Raw genomic sequence first — 16,747 nt, 5'->3', positions numbered from 1 at the left:
TTTGGATCAAGCTCGACCTTTAATTGACTTAACATGAGGGCAAGATGTAAGATGGATGCCGTTCACAAAATGGAGTCTAAGGGATTGGGACGGAAACTACGATTTTGGGGTGTTGGCAACCCTCGATTGTGACGCAAATACATAGGAATGATGTCCTAATCATTATCGGTTCATAGACACCAAAATCGTCATGGTACGTTGATATTTTGTGACACGGGTATTGGACCTCGATATCGGGATAGCGACAGGGTCCAGATTTTCAGAAACACATAGCCAGTTTCCCCGGGGTATAATAAAGTTCAAAGATTGCCATGTAGAACTGGCTTTTCAGCGGGCCATTAATCAGAACATTACGTGAGATTTCAATACATCTCGACCTCTGAGTTCTCCCTTGTTCCGGACCACAGAAACAATGAGTCTTCTAGTCGCAGTGAGAGATCAAGTTTTATTGGTAGCTACCAAGTAACACGTGTCCTAGAAGCACGACAAACACAGGTCATGTATTCTCAGGAGACTGTTCGTGTTCGTTTTTACAGAACCAGCCTTCTCCTTATATACGAAAATAATGGCTGCAAGCAAGAATTCTTGAGTTTTATGGTATGGCTATAAACATATTTCTGCAATAATACAAAGTGCGAAGTCATGTAAGCAAGCCCACATTTTAGATGTCCAGTTCGTGATAGATTACCCAGCAAGATCTGGAACTCCCATCAGATATCGATGAAACACCAATAAAGAAAGGTACAACCCAGTCATAAAACTGGCCATAAACAAGGAACGTGGACAGGTGCATGTTTGCAGAAAGCATGGTCTGTATGTAGTGAATGGTTTGTGGAATGTTATGCATTGATGCTATCGTATTCGGCCACTGGGCGAGGAGCTGCCCAAACAGGTTTGGCTTAAGGCAATGGAGTCAGTTGGGACAGGTCAGGGGGAAGTCAGGGAAGGTGGACGTGTCCCTTTTGGATCAAGCTCGACCTTTAATTGACTTAACATGAGGGCAAGATGTAAGATGGATGCCGTTCACAAAATGGAGTCTAAGGGATTGGGACGGAAACTACGATTTTGGGGTGTTGGCAACCCTCGATTGTGACGCAAATACATAGGAATGATGTCCTAATCATTATCGGTTCATAGACACCAAAATCGTCATGGTACGTTGATATTTTGTGACACGGGTATTGGACCTCGATATCGGGATAGCGACAGGGTCCAGATTTTCAGAACCACATAGCCAGTTTCCCCGGGGTATAATAAAGTTCAAAGATTGCCATGTAGAACTGGCTTTTCAGCGGGCCATTAATCAGAACATTACGTGAGATTTCAATACATCTCGTCAAATTAACCCCTTCGGAGCCCAATTTAACGAGGTTTAAGCCGGTAATAGCAGCCTATACAATTTGGAGGAAAACTAAAAAGAGGTTGGGTATTGGCCAGAATTTGAACATATACACTCCACTACAAGGCTGCCTTATATTACCCATAATATTTGCTGACTCGGTTATGAAAAGATGGTATAATTTAGGAATATGCACTTTAGGGGATTTATTTGTAGGATTACAATTTATGTCTTTTGAAAGTTTACAAAGTAAATTCAAGCTACCGCGAGGGGATTTTTTTAAATATCTCCAGCTGCGCAGTTATTGTGAGGGGAAAAAAGCTCAAAATGCAATTATTTTACAGAAAATTGAGATCATGGAGCTACTTAAGGCACGAGGTAAAATGGGTCCTTTGTATCAGTTATTTTTGAGTGAGGTTAAAGATGATTTAGAGCTTCAGGAGGCAAAATGGGCCAATGGTGGATTAATGTAGACCGGGTGATCGTAAGGGGAAGGCGATAATGTAGCCTTCAAGGGGGGGGGGAGGGTATGCCTTCACCAACCCTTCTGGGCACCAAGTCTGCCCCAGAGCAAAGCCGCATGGAGCTGCTCAGCAAGTCCTGGGGATGTGTCAACCCTTCCAGGGTCTCTCACTTCACACATGAGCTGGAAACCCACTCTATGAAAGCTCATTTTACTGCTCACACGGAGTGACCGCTCCTCTTCACCGGGTGAACAAGGAAAGAGTGTAGAAACCGGGGTCACGCGGAGGTTTGAAGGCCTACTCAGGGCACCAACTTTAAAAAAAGCACCATTTGAAATTGTCTCAAACTACGCAGTCACTGGGAGTCTCAGCCAATGAACGTAAGAACAATTTCTGAAAATTAGCATCTCACACTTAAGATGAAAACCTACAGGCACGTTTGAGATCAGTCTAAAGTTATTACAATCAGATCATTTTAAAGAAGCTCTTTTCTAAAATAAACCACATACAAATTTACTACCTCAGCACATCTGCGAAAGGGTTCACAGCCCACTTGGGGAAAGCGCCCACGTGCATGTTAAGCACTGGGAACCCTCGTCATAGTAGCGTGGCCCTACCCTGTGATAGGTGCTTTCTTGGCCGACCCGCAGCTGTGCATAGCAGGGGCACGGCTTTACAAGGGGTCCCGGTGGTGGTGTCAGCACACAAACTGTGAAGCTAAAGATCTGCTTTTCCCCTACAAGCAGCGAGTGCTTATCTGCAATGAACGTGCTGGGAGCAAACACTGCCACTAGGGGGCAGTGTGAGTACAAAAACAGGCTTTTCCAAGGCATGCACTGGGGCATGACGGCCTGAGGCAAGCTACCTTAATGGTGTCAAAACAAACGTGAACAAGTAAAGCTAGCGCTCGAGCGCGGCCCTGAAAGTTAGAGTACTCGTTTTCAAGCACTTGCACTTGTGCTTGTGGTGGCATCCACCTTGCTGGAGCAAGCAGCGGCCATATGTTTGTAATTAACGTGGCCGCGCAGCTGCTCGCTTCCGCAAGGTGGATGCCGCTACAAGCACGAGTGCAGTGCTAGAAAAGAGAAGACCGATGGCTAAAGACCCTCCTAGTGCAGCGCATTCGTGCTGCCTATGAAAGACCTAAAAATGCATCAGGAGTACCAACAATGTTTCAAATAACCCATTCAGTAAACAGAGCACGACATGAACTTACTTGAAATATGAATGTGCCTTGAAAACACTCAGTGCACGTACACAAGGAGAGACTGCTGGGGGCTACTAGAAGCCTGAGGGGCCAAAGCCTCAAGCTGTCTCTGGACAAAGGCTGCTTACACTTCTCTACTGTGACACCACCTCTAAGAATGGAACATGAGTGAACCCAGCAATGAAGGAGGCTCCCAGAAGCTGTCCTTCAATGGAGCACACTCAAAGAGTTATGGATTCCTAGAATTTATCAACAAAAACACTCCCTTATTTAAATTGTCAGTGTGATTCCTTGAGCTGAATGAATTGTTTCTGGTTGGCTTGTGCAATGGGGACATACACATTGATATCATGTTTGTAGTCAACATGCGACTTGCAGTACAGTATGGACCTCTGCACTATGTCTCGTCTTCTGTAAAGCTTAGCACTAATTCCTTTTGTTGTTGTTGATCAATCTGGTTTGAAGTTTGGTGGTGTCTTTATTTCATAGCAGTAATACTCCTATGCTGCTTATTCATTGTTTTCCTTTTATTGTAGGTGTTTAGAGTTAATATGTATATCTTGTAACAAGAAGAGTTCCCGAAAATAGGATTTTCACTTAAGCATAGCTTCAATACATTTCGGATGCCTCTCACCCTTTGTCCCTACGACTGTTTAGGCAGGTATAAACCTACAAACAAGAGGTAAGACGCAACAAATGCCTTAAAAAACATTCAAAGATTTACATACATTTGCACGCACAGAAACTATTTGCACATGTACACATCGAACATGGTAGCAGGGAACATAACATACCTTGTCTCCAGGTCATTGCTGAGACTCATTTTATGAGTTAAGAAATATACAAATTTCGCACAATGAAACCTTAACTATGCAAAAATATTTGTTTCATTAGGAGAATGAGAGCCTATGTACACTAAAGTATTTAAAAATGTGTTGCTAACGCCTACCAAGCCATAAGTCTCTCATGCCAAGTCTCAGAAAAGAAACTAGAAGAACCAACGCAACTATGTTTTGACGTCTGTTGAGAGAATGTCCTGCACTTCCAATATGTAAGGAGAGCTGGCTTTATTGTTGGTGCCAATCTTTGTTTCCCCTCCACCATCTCCCCACCCCCCATGACCCCCTCTTCCCCTTTATTTTTTGTTTTATTTATTTATGCGTTTTTATATAGCACGGACTTTACCCGAAGGTGTCAGAGCGCTTCACAATAGGAACAGAACTGATACATGAGAACATTACAAGTGAACAAATTACAAAAGCAAACAGTACATTACATGAGGCAAAAGTGACAATCGTGAGCAAACAAAATACAAGAGGTAGCATACGGTGCATTACAGGAGGAAAAAGTGACATGTGTGCAGTTTACAAAAGCGTTCAAGTACAAGTAGAGGTATAATACTGCAATAAATGGAGGACACTCAAACACAAGAACAAACGTTACGTAGGCAATGGTGGCACATGTGCAAGTATCGAAAGCAAACAAATGTAAGAGGTTGCAAACAGTGTGTTACAAGAGAAAAGTGACGTGTGCATGTTACAAAAGAGTACCAAACACAGGTAAAAGGGTAATACTGCAATAAATGGCAGACTCTCAAACCATAAGAACACACTGGGAAGGCACTTCCATAGTCATGGAGAATATACATTTTCTATACTAAAAGGTCTTCCTTCAGATAACAGAGAGGGCATGAATTAACTTTGGAAGTGTCTTTGAAGGAGGAGAACTTTGAGGACATAATTCTCCGTCAATTCCATCACTACCACCCTCCAATGGTAACCTTCATCTTTCTTTAGTTCACCAATTTAGGGTGTCAGAGCGCTTTACATCACACACATATTATACAAAGACAATGAATGAATGTGTAAATCAATGCTGGGAGACAATGAGTTCCACACTGCCTAAGAGTCACATGTCATCCATACTGGTAGGCATCATACGTTAAGGATGCTTCATCTGGAGAAACAAAGCGGTAGATGTATTCAATTTTCACGTGACACAACGCAATAACTACATTTGCTGAACTGTGCTGTGTGAAAAGGAGAGAGCAGAACAGCGCCTTCTCTAGTAAGATATGGTGCTGTTTATCTTTCCACTAGTGCTGGCTTACCTTAGTCTGCCTTGCACCCGTCCTAAAGGGCGGAAGGGTTCTGGCCCCCCACCTTTTTGCAGACATAAAGAGTATCTGTCAGCTGGAGCAAAGGTCAGCCTGACAGACACTCTCTATGTTCTTGTCAGCCAGCCAGGCACTATACAATCGCTAAAAGCACAGACCCATGGCTGCCTGAGCTGAACTTAGCTGGCTGAAGATTTCACAGCTCTGTGTGCTTGACATCTTGAGCCCTGGAAAGTGCTTGCAGGTTCTCCCTCACAGAAGAGGGGGCACCTCGCTGATGGAATCAGATGTGGGCACTTCATGTTGAAGTCCCCTTGCTAACATCACCCCTGTGATGGTGATCTTCCTTCCCCTTCAAGAAGGTAGCTAGACATGAATAAGGGTTTTGGTTAAAGTAAGTCCTGGGAGTTGATCATCTTTACATGATATCCAAACAAGAACTCTAGAAAACCCCTGGTTCCTTACAGTGACTTTATTCCTCTATGTTCGTGAAAGTTGCAGACTATTGCTTCAAAGCCCTAATAACCCTGGTATCCCCGACCAACTACATGAGTGCTGTGGTTCTGTTGGGAACAGATAATGCGAGATAAAGCTTGGTTTCCTCTGCCCATACTGATTTTCCAGTTACTGTTCTCTTACCTTCAGCTGTTCAACTTTCATCTCTTCTTTGTGATGCAGCTCATGAACATCCTCCAGCTTTTTCGTCAATCGGTCTAGATAACGCTGAAACTTCTCCTAAAAGACGAAAGTCTATATTTTCAAATCATACAACATACACAGCACAATGTTCTGCTATGTTAGCAATTGTATAAAGTGCGACTACTACCTCATAGGGTGTACTGGCACTTAGAACAGGAGCAGAGCGAGTAACAGACAAGGAGAAAACTGGCAGACCTAGACTACAGTGGGTTAATATTAGGGAGTCCTAAGTGATATTATAGAGCCAGCAACTTTTTGAAAACCCAGTTTTTTATGACTTATGCATCAGTTGTTTCGTTAGTAAACCTATTGCCCACTCTTATTTTGACCATTTGATTCAAACATTCGAAGACTATAGCCTTTCTATAATATGCGTGAAATCATTTTTGTTTAGAGTGTAGATGTGATCCTCAACACTTTTGGGCGGTAAAGCATTAGTCGTTTTACTGCCAGTTGTTTTGTTTCATGTTTGTTTCCCTCATATTTAAGGTATGCGTTGGGGCTAGAATGTCATTAATGCCGCAAGGGCCACCATCAAGTCGATGAACATGATCGGTCAGGCTCGTAGGTGCCAAGGAACATCACTTCGGTTCTATGCATGCTGATAAGCAGGATGCGCAGCCCAGATTAAGTGTCCCGAATTAAACCACAATAAATGGAATGCACCATATTTTATTGAATGGGCAATCATTAAACTACAAATTCAGGGCCCTATGACTTGGATTCGTGTTCTTGCAGGGCACAGATGTGCGTTTGTTTTTAGGTGAATTTATTGCAACTTTTAAGCTGGGGACCAGGTTGGAGTCTGGTGGGAGGCTCAATCACCCTGTGATTCTGGGCAAATCACTTAATCGCCCTGTGTCTAGAAAAGAACAAAAATTAATGTGTGTCTGTAATTCTGTAATGCAACTGGCGCTCCTGTAAAGTGACCTGATACCTTCCGGTCGAGTTTGCGGTATATAAACTGCAAAAAAAAAAAAGTACAAACACTTAACTCAGAATTTCTCGGAGGATGTGCAGCAATCAGCATAACTGGAATGACAGGCAGTCACCTCCCACTGTTATCAAGTGGAGCTCTCTGCAGCACATGTTCCAACCCTGAAAACAACCTGAGTTTATTGTATGCGCTTTACAAAAGTGCCTCACATAGACAGGAAGACGTTAGTACCCTGCGGGAACGCACGCCTTCATGACACCACCCCAGATCTTATCTATGGGTTTAGTATTTCTTGTGATATCACATAGTTCTGTTTATATTTCACTTAAACCTGTTTCCCACACATAAATCTCTCCTGTGCAGTCAGCAATCACAATGCCATAGTTTGCTGGGCCTCGCCAAAGACTGTAAACAGAAAAGATATCCTCTGCTACAACTATTCAAGAACTGATTACATGTGGATACTGGATACCGAACATTCCTAGTGAGGGTAGTGCTTAATGATGTGTTAATTTGAGCTTTACTATAGCTATAGCAGTGCAACAGTTGTGCGGTACATGTCTACAGTTCTGACGGAGTCAGAAGGGCGTGCATAGCCTAATGCAAGCAGCACAATGTGACTTGCTGGTGGTATCCAAACAGCCCTGCCCTAAACACGCATGAGAAAGCAGTAGCTAAATCGTGTCGGGCCCCACTGGACAGCACATGTGCTATGGGCTCCATGTGAAAGCAGGGCTTGGTAGGACCCGAAGGGAATAGTTACATTTCTAAAAATAAACTTACCAATTAATGCAGGAGACTCTCGATTTTTCAAGACCAGTGAATGGTTAAACCCGAGACCCAAATGCCATGGGAGTGCACATTTAGAGGAAAGGCAGGACATGCACCCGTCTTTGGCCATTTGCGTGCTTTTATTATTGAAAGTCTCATGCAAAGGCCAATGGAATCTGTGGGAGGAGTCCGACCCACAAGGAAAAGTCTCTGGGAAGTTTGGAGTGCTTACAAGAAGCCTCCCCATAGAGCAGCGCATGCGAGCTGCACTAGGCTCGACCTAAAAACTAGCAGCCACTTGTGTTGACCTGCTAGGGTCCCTGAGAAAATTATAGTGGTGCAACGTTTGGTCATTTCTAGACTTGATAATGGGGATTCCCTATATTTGGGAAGTCCCAAAGCTGTCATAAATAGGCTCCTGGTTATTCAAAATGCTGCTGCACATAATCTATTGACTATTCCTAAATGTCACTCTGCCATTGCAGCCCTGTTTACTTTGCATTGGCTCCTTGAGACTAAAGGAATTCAGTTTAATGCTCTCTGCATACAGAAGGAGTCCTATGCTAAATCAAATCCCACTCTCATCGTACAATCCTACTAGAGTTCTGCTTTCTACTGGCCAGCAATTGTTTGCAGTACCCTGAATTAAAAGAGCTAGGAGGAGAGGGTGTTCCTTTGCATTTCTTGCCCCTACGCTTTGGAATGCGCTTCCACTGTATATTAGGAAAACAGTATCATAAGTTAATTTTTAAAAATTGTGAAAGACCGCCTTATTTAGTTAAATAAGGTCAGCATGTTCGGTACCTGACGCTGGCAAGCGCTGGGATATTTCTTATTGCATTACTTAGTGAATCCGTCCCTGCACGGGTACCAGGATAGTGGTATCTATACACACAAAGCACACTGACCACAAAAGAAATAAAGTTTTAGTCATATATTTCCATCATATCTGAATCATGTTAGAAACATTATTTATGCTGTCCAACAGAATTACATAAAACATATACACTACATAGACTTTGTGCAGGATTGTTATACATTTAAAAACCAACATACATTGATGTCAAATCACACGGTTCTTTAGCAAGGTCAACTATAATTGCAATAAACCAATTCTTTTTAAGCACTCATGCTTGTGCTGGCATCCACCTTGCAGGAGCGAGCAGCGGCGGGCAGGCCATGTGTTTTCAATTAGCAGGCCGCGCAAGCCCAAGGTGAATGCCAGAACAAGCACGAGTGCACATCCACAGCATCCCATCTCATGCCCTTCTCTTGCACATAATTGCTTCTTCTTCCCTGTCCATTCTCTCCCCATCACAGTTCGATTTTAATGTTTCCAGTCCCACAGTGAGGTGCAGCCAGTCCTTAAACAAATTGTGTCTCATAACGCTGCAGGATGCAAGAAAAATACAGACCTCTAAGTGCTGTAATAAACGTACATTAAGGTTGGGAATTGAGGGTATGCCCTCGAAGTCATCACACACCCTTCGAGGCAGCGCTTCGGCTTCCGCAGCATTTGTGATTGTACTATCTGGAGCCATGTGGGCAGAGCTGGAGATCTGTCGCGGAAGCAGGACTAGGGCATCAGCTGCCGATCCTCTGAGAAACAGTTGTCAGGAGTGTCCTGCCCGCAATTCCTTTTCTCTTGCGCAAGGAGTCAACAAAGAAGTTGAACAAACCCTAGGGCGATATTTTGTGGAATATCGGAACCAAACTGCTGATGGCTCTTCTCCTCCTTGGAGAGAGGCCAGCAGAATGTCAATTAAGAAAAACATGATGAGCTCGTCTCCCTTGATAAGCTGCTTGTAATAACTGTTCTTGTGCTTTTAAGAAAACAAATGCGGCGAGGCACCAGCTCTTTTCAAAGCACGGCTAGATTCTCTAAGACCTTAATCAGCTGTTGCAGTTTTATTTCAAGTTACTCCAAAAAAGTCCCACCGTTTGTAAAAGCTGGTTTCAGATTCTAGGAGACGTGCCCTTCTGCTCAGATAGGGTGGAGAGGGTTGAATTATAGAAGGCTTGTCCTGCATACTTTGAAGCCACTGCAGTACCCACTGGATGAAAGGCTGGACAGAATGTACAGTGCGCTCGCCCTTCCCCTCAGGTCCCCATATATGAGTTCTGTTGTTGAGACAAGACCACCATTGTTGTCTCCATGGAAGCGAGTGGTGCCTTCCTCTAATCACAGGTCTCGTCAAAGCTCATGTACAGGACCTCACCAGCATTAGCCCATTGTTCATCAATGCAGCAGCCAGAAAGAAACTTGTTTTCTCTTCTAGCAAACACACCAGTGCATACCTTCAGTCTTCCAGGGCGCTCAGATCCCAGCATGCTGCTGAATTCTGAGGCTAGACTAGCGCTTTCTTTATCTACTACACATGCACAAAAGTAAAGCTGTCCTGAAGATGTTTTGGACAGTGCAACAGTACTGCACTAGCATGGCAAGGATGGTACAGGCCTTGGTGCAAGCATGGAAAATGGGCATTTCACTGCGGTAGGGGTGGCAAAAAAAGGCAACTAACAGGGTTCCGTGGGCTCCGGTGCCACTGTACTTGCTGCACCAATGGTAGCTGCGCCCCTGCTTCACTGGAGAGATTAAGTTTCAATAACCGCTGCAGGTTCAGGATGTTTACCTGTTGGAGACATCCGTTTTCCATAGAGTTTAAGTAAATTGCACAAAGTGTAGTTGGTTTGTTTGGGCAGATGGCATTGCAGCTAAAAGTTGCTTCATTTAAGTGTTGCATAATTCCTTTCAAAGGTCGAACTTGACTTTGAATTGTATTTCCTGGTGATCTGCACTTGTTTTTCAAACTTGGCCTTGGTGACCCGCACTTTTCATTTTATTTTAAACTTGCCCTGACTCTACCTGTATTGGGCCTTTTCTGATAGGCCCTGCTGAGACATGGTGTGAGGCGTTCTCTTCACCCACCCCAGTCACCGGTTCACTGGATAGTGTTAGTTGGCACTTAAGAGCACTTATTCGGCCATTATCATGGCAGCACAGCACTTGTGAGGATGCTACTAAAGAAGAAGGCAAATGATTCACTGAAAGGCAGAAAACTGATTTAGGCGCAGAAAACTGGGAGAGGACATCAGAACAACTGTTTTTTCTCCTATTTTGTTTATACGAAGATTAAAACAGCATTTTGTTACATTTCCTTTTAAACTAATTTTAGGATATTGAATGGAAGTGTCAAATTCTGAAACGCTCCCAGGGATAAAAGACATTTTTTATGTTTATTCTTTTTTAATAGGGTTGTTCAGTTGTACAAAATGTCTTCTTGGTTATATATAAGGTAACAAAAAGCTTATAGCACTTTTTTATTACACTTTTCAACATGCTGCACAGCAGCCACAATGCTGTACAGCATAGCTTAAAAACATTGGCAACGCCAATAGCTCTTGCTAAACACTTATAAGCTTGTTTAAATGTATTCAAGCCCTCCGAGTGTTAGTCTATTGTCCAGATGAGGTGTGGATGTCTGAGAGAGTGAGAGAGAGAGAGAGAGAGAGAGTGCAGCGGTCAAGGTGAGAGACGAAAGAAAGCAGGACTGGAGGGAAAATAAATTAAAGGAATGCCAACAATCGAAAAGAAACGTAGAAAGCAGGCCTAGAAGGGAAAGAGGTGAAAGGAATGTTAACAAGATGAAATAGAACAGGAAAGCAGGGAGAGAGGAGAGCCACACAAATAAAGCAGGGGAAGAGAAGGACACAAGGTGTGAAGGAGAGAGGGAGAGATACATGTGGCAATAGAGGTACGAAAGCAGGAATGGAGAGGAGAGAAACAAAAAAACTGAGAAAGGGGAGAGAGAAAAATGAGAAGAGTAGAGATAAGGTGGAGATAGAGTTGATAGGGACTACTGTAGAGCAAGTAAAGAGCCAAGGCCGGCGCTAGGCATGGGCAGTGTGGGCAGCTGCCCAGGGCCTCGCGATCAGCACAATAACAGGGGGCCCTGTTTCACACTTTCACAGGCAGCTCACCTATTCCCTGAGGCCCCTCTCCCAACCCGATCATATTGCTAATGTATTGGTGAGCGAGGTGTCTTGAGCTGTTCAGGGCGGCATTCTTGGATGTGAAAGGTGGGGGGAGGGGAACAAGGGGTAAAGGACGTGACAGCAACAAAGCCAATAATTACGTCAGCTCTCCAGAACAAGGGAGAAGCGTGGCTCAGTGGTTAGAGGCGGCAGACCCGGAAGCTGAGATCGGCCGTGGACCAGGGTTAGATTCCCCGCCTCGGCGGGTCTCGGGCTCAAAAATTCCACGGACTCGACAATTCTCGCTCTGGTGCCTACTCGACTCACGGGGTCACACTCTGCGACTCTGGGCAATAGCTTGCTTAATCTCCACTACGGCCCCTCGCGGCGGGATGCCCGGCTTTCACCTTGTGGACACCCTGCCGGGGTATCTCACAGGGGAATACCAGGACGGGTTCCCTAAGCAAGCGCCTTGATACCTTTGGGCGATACGTGCGCTATATAAGTCGCAATACATTTACAAGGGCGGGCAGCACCTCTGTTAAAATCCTTTGGTGAAGAACTTGTCTGCCCTTCGTGTATTTCCTCTCCAGGTGATAGATGGCTCTTTTGTTTCCACAATGAGCCGGACATCAGCAGATAAGGAGAGGTTGATGAGGGGAGGGGGGGAGCATCTAGCTCAGACTGCCACAGTAGGGCAGTGTTCAGCAAAGTGTCTCACTACTGCTTTGAGGCACAGGAAAGGTGGTCCTTATCCCCTGGGCCTCGAAGCACTGAATCAGGCTGCAAGGCTAGGCATGGGGCCCCTTTCACTGGGACTTGGCCATTATCTAGTGCTTCGAAGTCCAGGACGGGGGGGGCTCACAGCTCTCGACCAGGCTGCAAGGTCCAGGTGGCACCCCTTAGCAGGGCTTTGTAGCCATTATTTTGCGCTGGGAAGCCAAGGAAAGGGGGGCCCTGTCCTTGGACTCACAGTGCAACTGGTATATCATTAATTTCTATTTCCCAGAGAGACTAGCATGTTTGCTTCCCAGTCTAGGCCACCTGTTATAAACTTAGAGGGTTGTCTAGTAAATGCAGCTAAGTGCGTAAAAATGGATTACCACCCAATTTCCCCAGCAGGAAACTCCGTGGCCCCTCTTATCGCGAATGAAGCAGATTGACGTTGTGACACACTTTGAGCCCCTCACTAATGTCTGAGGGGCTGTGAATTTCTTGTCCATTTAGTTACTTGTAGGGAATTTCATAGATACTGTTTTGACAGCCCATGTTTGTGCTGCACCTGGGTCTTGTTTAACAGGGCAGGGATGGTGGGTTGTGGTGGAAGGCAGAAGGGGAGTACTTTAGCTGGACAAGGTTTCTCGTTGTGAAAAAGTGTGACAGGCTGTCAGCTACTAACCATGAAAACATGTTGTCTGCCTTTTCAGATGTAGAAATGACAAGCAACTTCATTGATATTATGAGTTGAAAGACATTGAAAAACCTATTCAGTCTAATGTGTAAAGGAATAAATGCATTCCGATTAACTACTCCCGGCAGAGCCACCCTTTATCCGTAGGCTTTTGTCCCCAATCAGCTCCTCAGAAAAGCCGCAAGGGTCCTTAAACATCCCTCTTTTTTAGCTCTTCCTTTTGATCTCTGAAGATAGCAAAATGCGGCTGCGCACGTGATTGTTGAAAATCTTTTAGTGCTACTCTGACCCTTTTTAGGGTCGTGCCTGCAAGAGCATGCGCTACTGCATGCGTCTTGCTTGCGAGACACTGTTGTATGCATAAAAGGGCTTGGAACCAGCCCGTTGCTTACCACATGTTGCTTTGCGTGGTACTCTTCTTTACAGCCTCATAATTGGTCGAGGCAGATCTAACATCACTTCCGTTCCTCTCTGTCGAGCAGGAACCAGGCGCTGATTGATTCAACTTAATCAGTGCACGTTCGCTACTCCCGATGTGATTGAGGTACTATTTTATTCTGTTCAACTTTTAGTGTCCTGCAAACAGAAGACGTGAGACTGGTAAAGACGAGCCTAGCAGGACAAAAAAAGTTGCAAAGATTTATTTTCTATAGTTAAGTTTCTTATATTTTGCCAAGTCTTCTTTTCTTACTTTTCACTAATGTTTTCTTTTGTTTTTGCCTGTGTATGCTGTTCTCAAATATTATTGCAAATTGACAATGTTTCTTTCTTATGTGTTTTTTCTGAAAAATGCTTTAACACATAATAGTTCAGTACACCTCCAATCGGGCCCACTCTAATGCACGCCAATCCACCCCACACCAATCCACCCCACTTAATCCAATCCACTCTATACCAATCCAAACCACCCCACTCCACCACACTCCAATCCTCCGCCCAACACCAATCTGCCCCACTTCAATCCAAAACAATCTGCCCCACTTCAGTCCAAAAAATCTGCCCCACTTCAGTCCAAAACAATCTGCCCCACTTCAGTCCAAAACAATCTGCCCACTTCAGTCCAAAACAATCTGCCCCACTTCAGTCCAAAACAATCTGCCCCACTTCAGTCCAAAACAATCTGCCCCACTTCAGTCCAAAACAAGCTGCCCCACTTCAGTCCAAAACAAGCTGCCCCACTTCAGTCTAAAACAAGCTGCCCCACTTCAGTCCAAAACAAGCTGCCCCACTCCAATCCAAATCAATCTGCCCCACTCCAATCTCCGCACAGAAATCTGCCCCACTCCAATCCAAAACAATCTGCCCCACTCCAATCCAAAACAATGTGGCCCACTCCAACCCAAAACAATCTGCCCCACTCCAATCCAAAACAATCTGGCCCACTCCAACCCAAAACAATCTGCCCCACTCCTATCTCCGCAATCCAATCGGCCCCACTCCAATCTCCACAATCCAATCGACCCCACTCCAATCTCCGCAATCTAATCGGCCCCACTCCAATCTCCGCAATCCAATCGGCCCACTCCAATCTCCGCACGCCAATCTGCCCCACTCCAATCCAAAACAATCTGCCCCACTCCAATCCAAAACAATCTGCCCCACTCCAATCCAAAACATTTGTATCTGAATTCAACTTCATCTCGCTATACCCTGTTGCATATTTAACTAGGAGTTAGAATAGCCATCTTTGTGAGATCTGCGTCAAGCATCCAATGTGACTAATGTAATCCACTTAATACAGTTTTAAAATAGACATATTCCATTTGGATATTTATCTTTTTCTATTGAGTGGCCGAAATAGACAAGAGAGCTGCAGAAAGTTTTGTAAACTTAAAGTTTTCTACTGTGATCTTATGCTCTTAGGGCAGTGCATACTTGTATTTGTGTGTAGTTATGTCTAGGTGAAAAAAGGCACGCGCTGCTGCTGCTGCTCTACACGTTACTATGCAAAGTTCTCAGTGACTGGCAGTGTGCAGTACAATCCATAATCTGAATCGGTTCTTTTTCAAAATGTTCTACGCGGAGGGGAAAGGTTTATGGGAATATCTCAGCACATCTCTCTTTGAATTTCGCTGGCTCGAAGGAGCGCTCACACATTTTCAACGGGTCTCCACTTCCTGTTCCCGCCACAGGATTTAAAATGCACCAGCCGCCACTGATTATAAGTAGCCCTTACTTTGTAGTCTAAATCAGCCTCTGAAATGGATATTGATTGGCTAACAGTTTGAGCCTGGGCCCGCCCCTATCCAACCCACATCTACGTCTAATGCAACTTGTGCTCCTGGGCAGCGTCTCGAATTGGAATAGCCTGGCTTTCCTTACCAGCTCTATAGCAGACATACCTTGTACTCCTGGGCAGCTTCTAGAATGGGGAGCATCGTGTGCAGCTTGTGATCACATGACACGCTGCAGACCACACAGATGGGCTCCTGGTCATCTTCACAGAACACTTTCAGTTTTTCTTCGTGTTTTCTGCACAGGTTCCCCTCCTGGGAAGTCGCACTCGGTACGTGAAGCTGTTTGGAGATTTCCACCATGCTTGCCAATCTCTTGTTCGGTCGGAGTCTCTCACTTTGAGAAGTTTTCCTGCACTCAGGGCAGGGGAAGTCTGCCCGCAGCCCCTCCCAGCACTGATTGATACAGGACAGACAGAAGGTGTGTCCACACTCCGCTGACACCGGGTCTGTAAAATAGTCGAGACAGATGGAGCAGGTGGCCTCTTCCATTAGGCTCCGGAGCTGGTTCGCTGCAGCCATGTTCCTGCAAGAGTGGAAGTGGTGATGAAGTTAAGTTTCGTTTCTGCCAGTTTGTAAAGTGGGAGTGTCTGTCTCGTCTTCCTTACTTCCCTCCCACCGTTACTGGCTGCTGCACTTGCATAGACCTGTTTTAGGCATCTGTCTTCCCTTCGTTGCACATCTTTCTGGAGCATTTGGTTTTCATTGGCTTTATTCATGCAGATAAAGCAATCCTCGGAGAAGGGAGTGTCTGCGGCTGAGCTCGGAGTGTCGTCCGATTACCTGCTGAGTTTGCAGCTGACCCCAGAATGCATGGGTCTGTAGTGGGGGGTCTGCCTCTGGGAGTGCCAGAGGCTCTGCTGTGAGTGCTGCGTCAGGGGGTGGGAGTTGTTGTTGATGCAGAACAAGCAGTGTCTGGGCTGTTTACTGAAACACACTTTGCACGCCAGCTAGCATTGAAATCAAAATTGCAGGTTCAAGAATGCACGTTTGTAAGCTTTGCCAGTCTTGCCGCTGTGGTTGGTTGTGTCTGGGTTGTGCTGTGAGTATCTGCAACATGAGCTGTGTGTGTGACTGCCTCTCAGTTCATAGTGCCTGACACAGAGATGCGGTCATAATGTGGGAGCGTGTACCTGCCGTCGCTCTTAAATGGAACATCTGTGGGGCTCAAGCACTGGCAAAGCCAATAGGTCTTGCCAGTTGCAAAGTACAACTGATTCTTCATTGATTGGCATGAGTGTGTGTGTCTGTTTCATGGATATTTAGATGAATGTGTAAACACTTGGATGGATGAGTGGGTGCACTAAAGGGTGAGTGCATAACAAACACCTCTTGGCAAAAATAATGTTAATAAAGTGTTATTTATTGTCACCATTACCGAAGTGCTAGTATCACATTGGGCAAAGTATCAGAGTGCTAATAATTACCACAGTCCCTAAAGAATTACCACTCTTATGTTATTACATAAAAATTTACAGTAGTGGCACCATTATGCCATGCGTGTCACCGATTGTCAAAATGTATAAGTGCTACCACCTGTATTTTTATGGTGGGTGTTAGAACGCGGGTCTCTAGTTGGCAGGGGTATGCACCC

General features: G+C 45.0%; 1 protein-coding gene across 1 annotated transcript in view; it reads right to left on the bottom strand.

Annotated features, from left to right (window-relative positions):
* The window catches only part of LOC144752840 (E3 ubiquitin-protein ligase TRIM39-like), a 157,455-nt gene extending 141,756 nt beyond the window's left edge, over positions 1 to 15,699 (bottom strand). Inside the window, exons 1-2 of the mRNA XM_078640680.1 lie at positions 15,262 to 15,699; positions 5,766 to 5,861 (exon numbers count right to left, since the gene is read on the bottom strand). Coding sequence (XP_078496806.1) covers positions 5,766 to 5,861; positions 15,262 to 15,675 — 510 coding nt within the window. The 5' untranslated portion in view covers positions 15,676 to 15,699. The remainder of the gene's footprint in view (positions 1 to 5,765; positions 5,862 to 15,261) is intronic.
* Positions 15,700 to 16,747: the final 1,048 nt, after the last annotated feature.

This window comes from Lissotriton helveticus, chromosome 5_1, assembly GCF_964261635.1.
Source record: "Lissotriton helveticus chromosome 5_1, aLisHel1.1, whole genome shotgun sequence".
Classification (NCBI taxonomy): domain Eukaryota; kingdom Metazoa; phylum Chordata; class Amphibia; order Caudata; family Salamandridae; genus Lissotriton; species Lissotriton helveticus.
The sequence above is the reverse complement of the archived record's forward strand: the minus strand, read 5'-3'. Positions and strand labels throughout refer to the sequence as shown.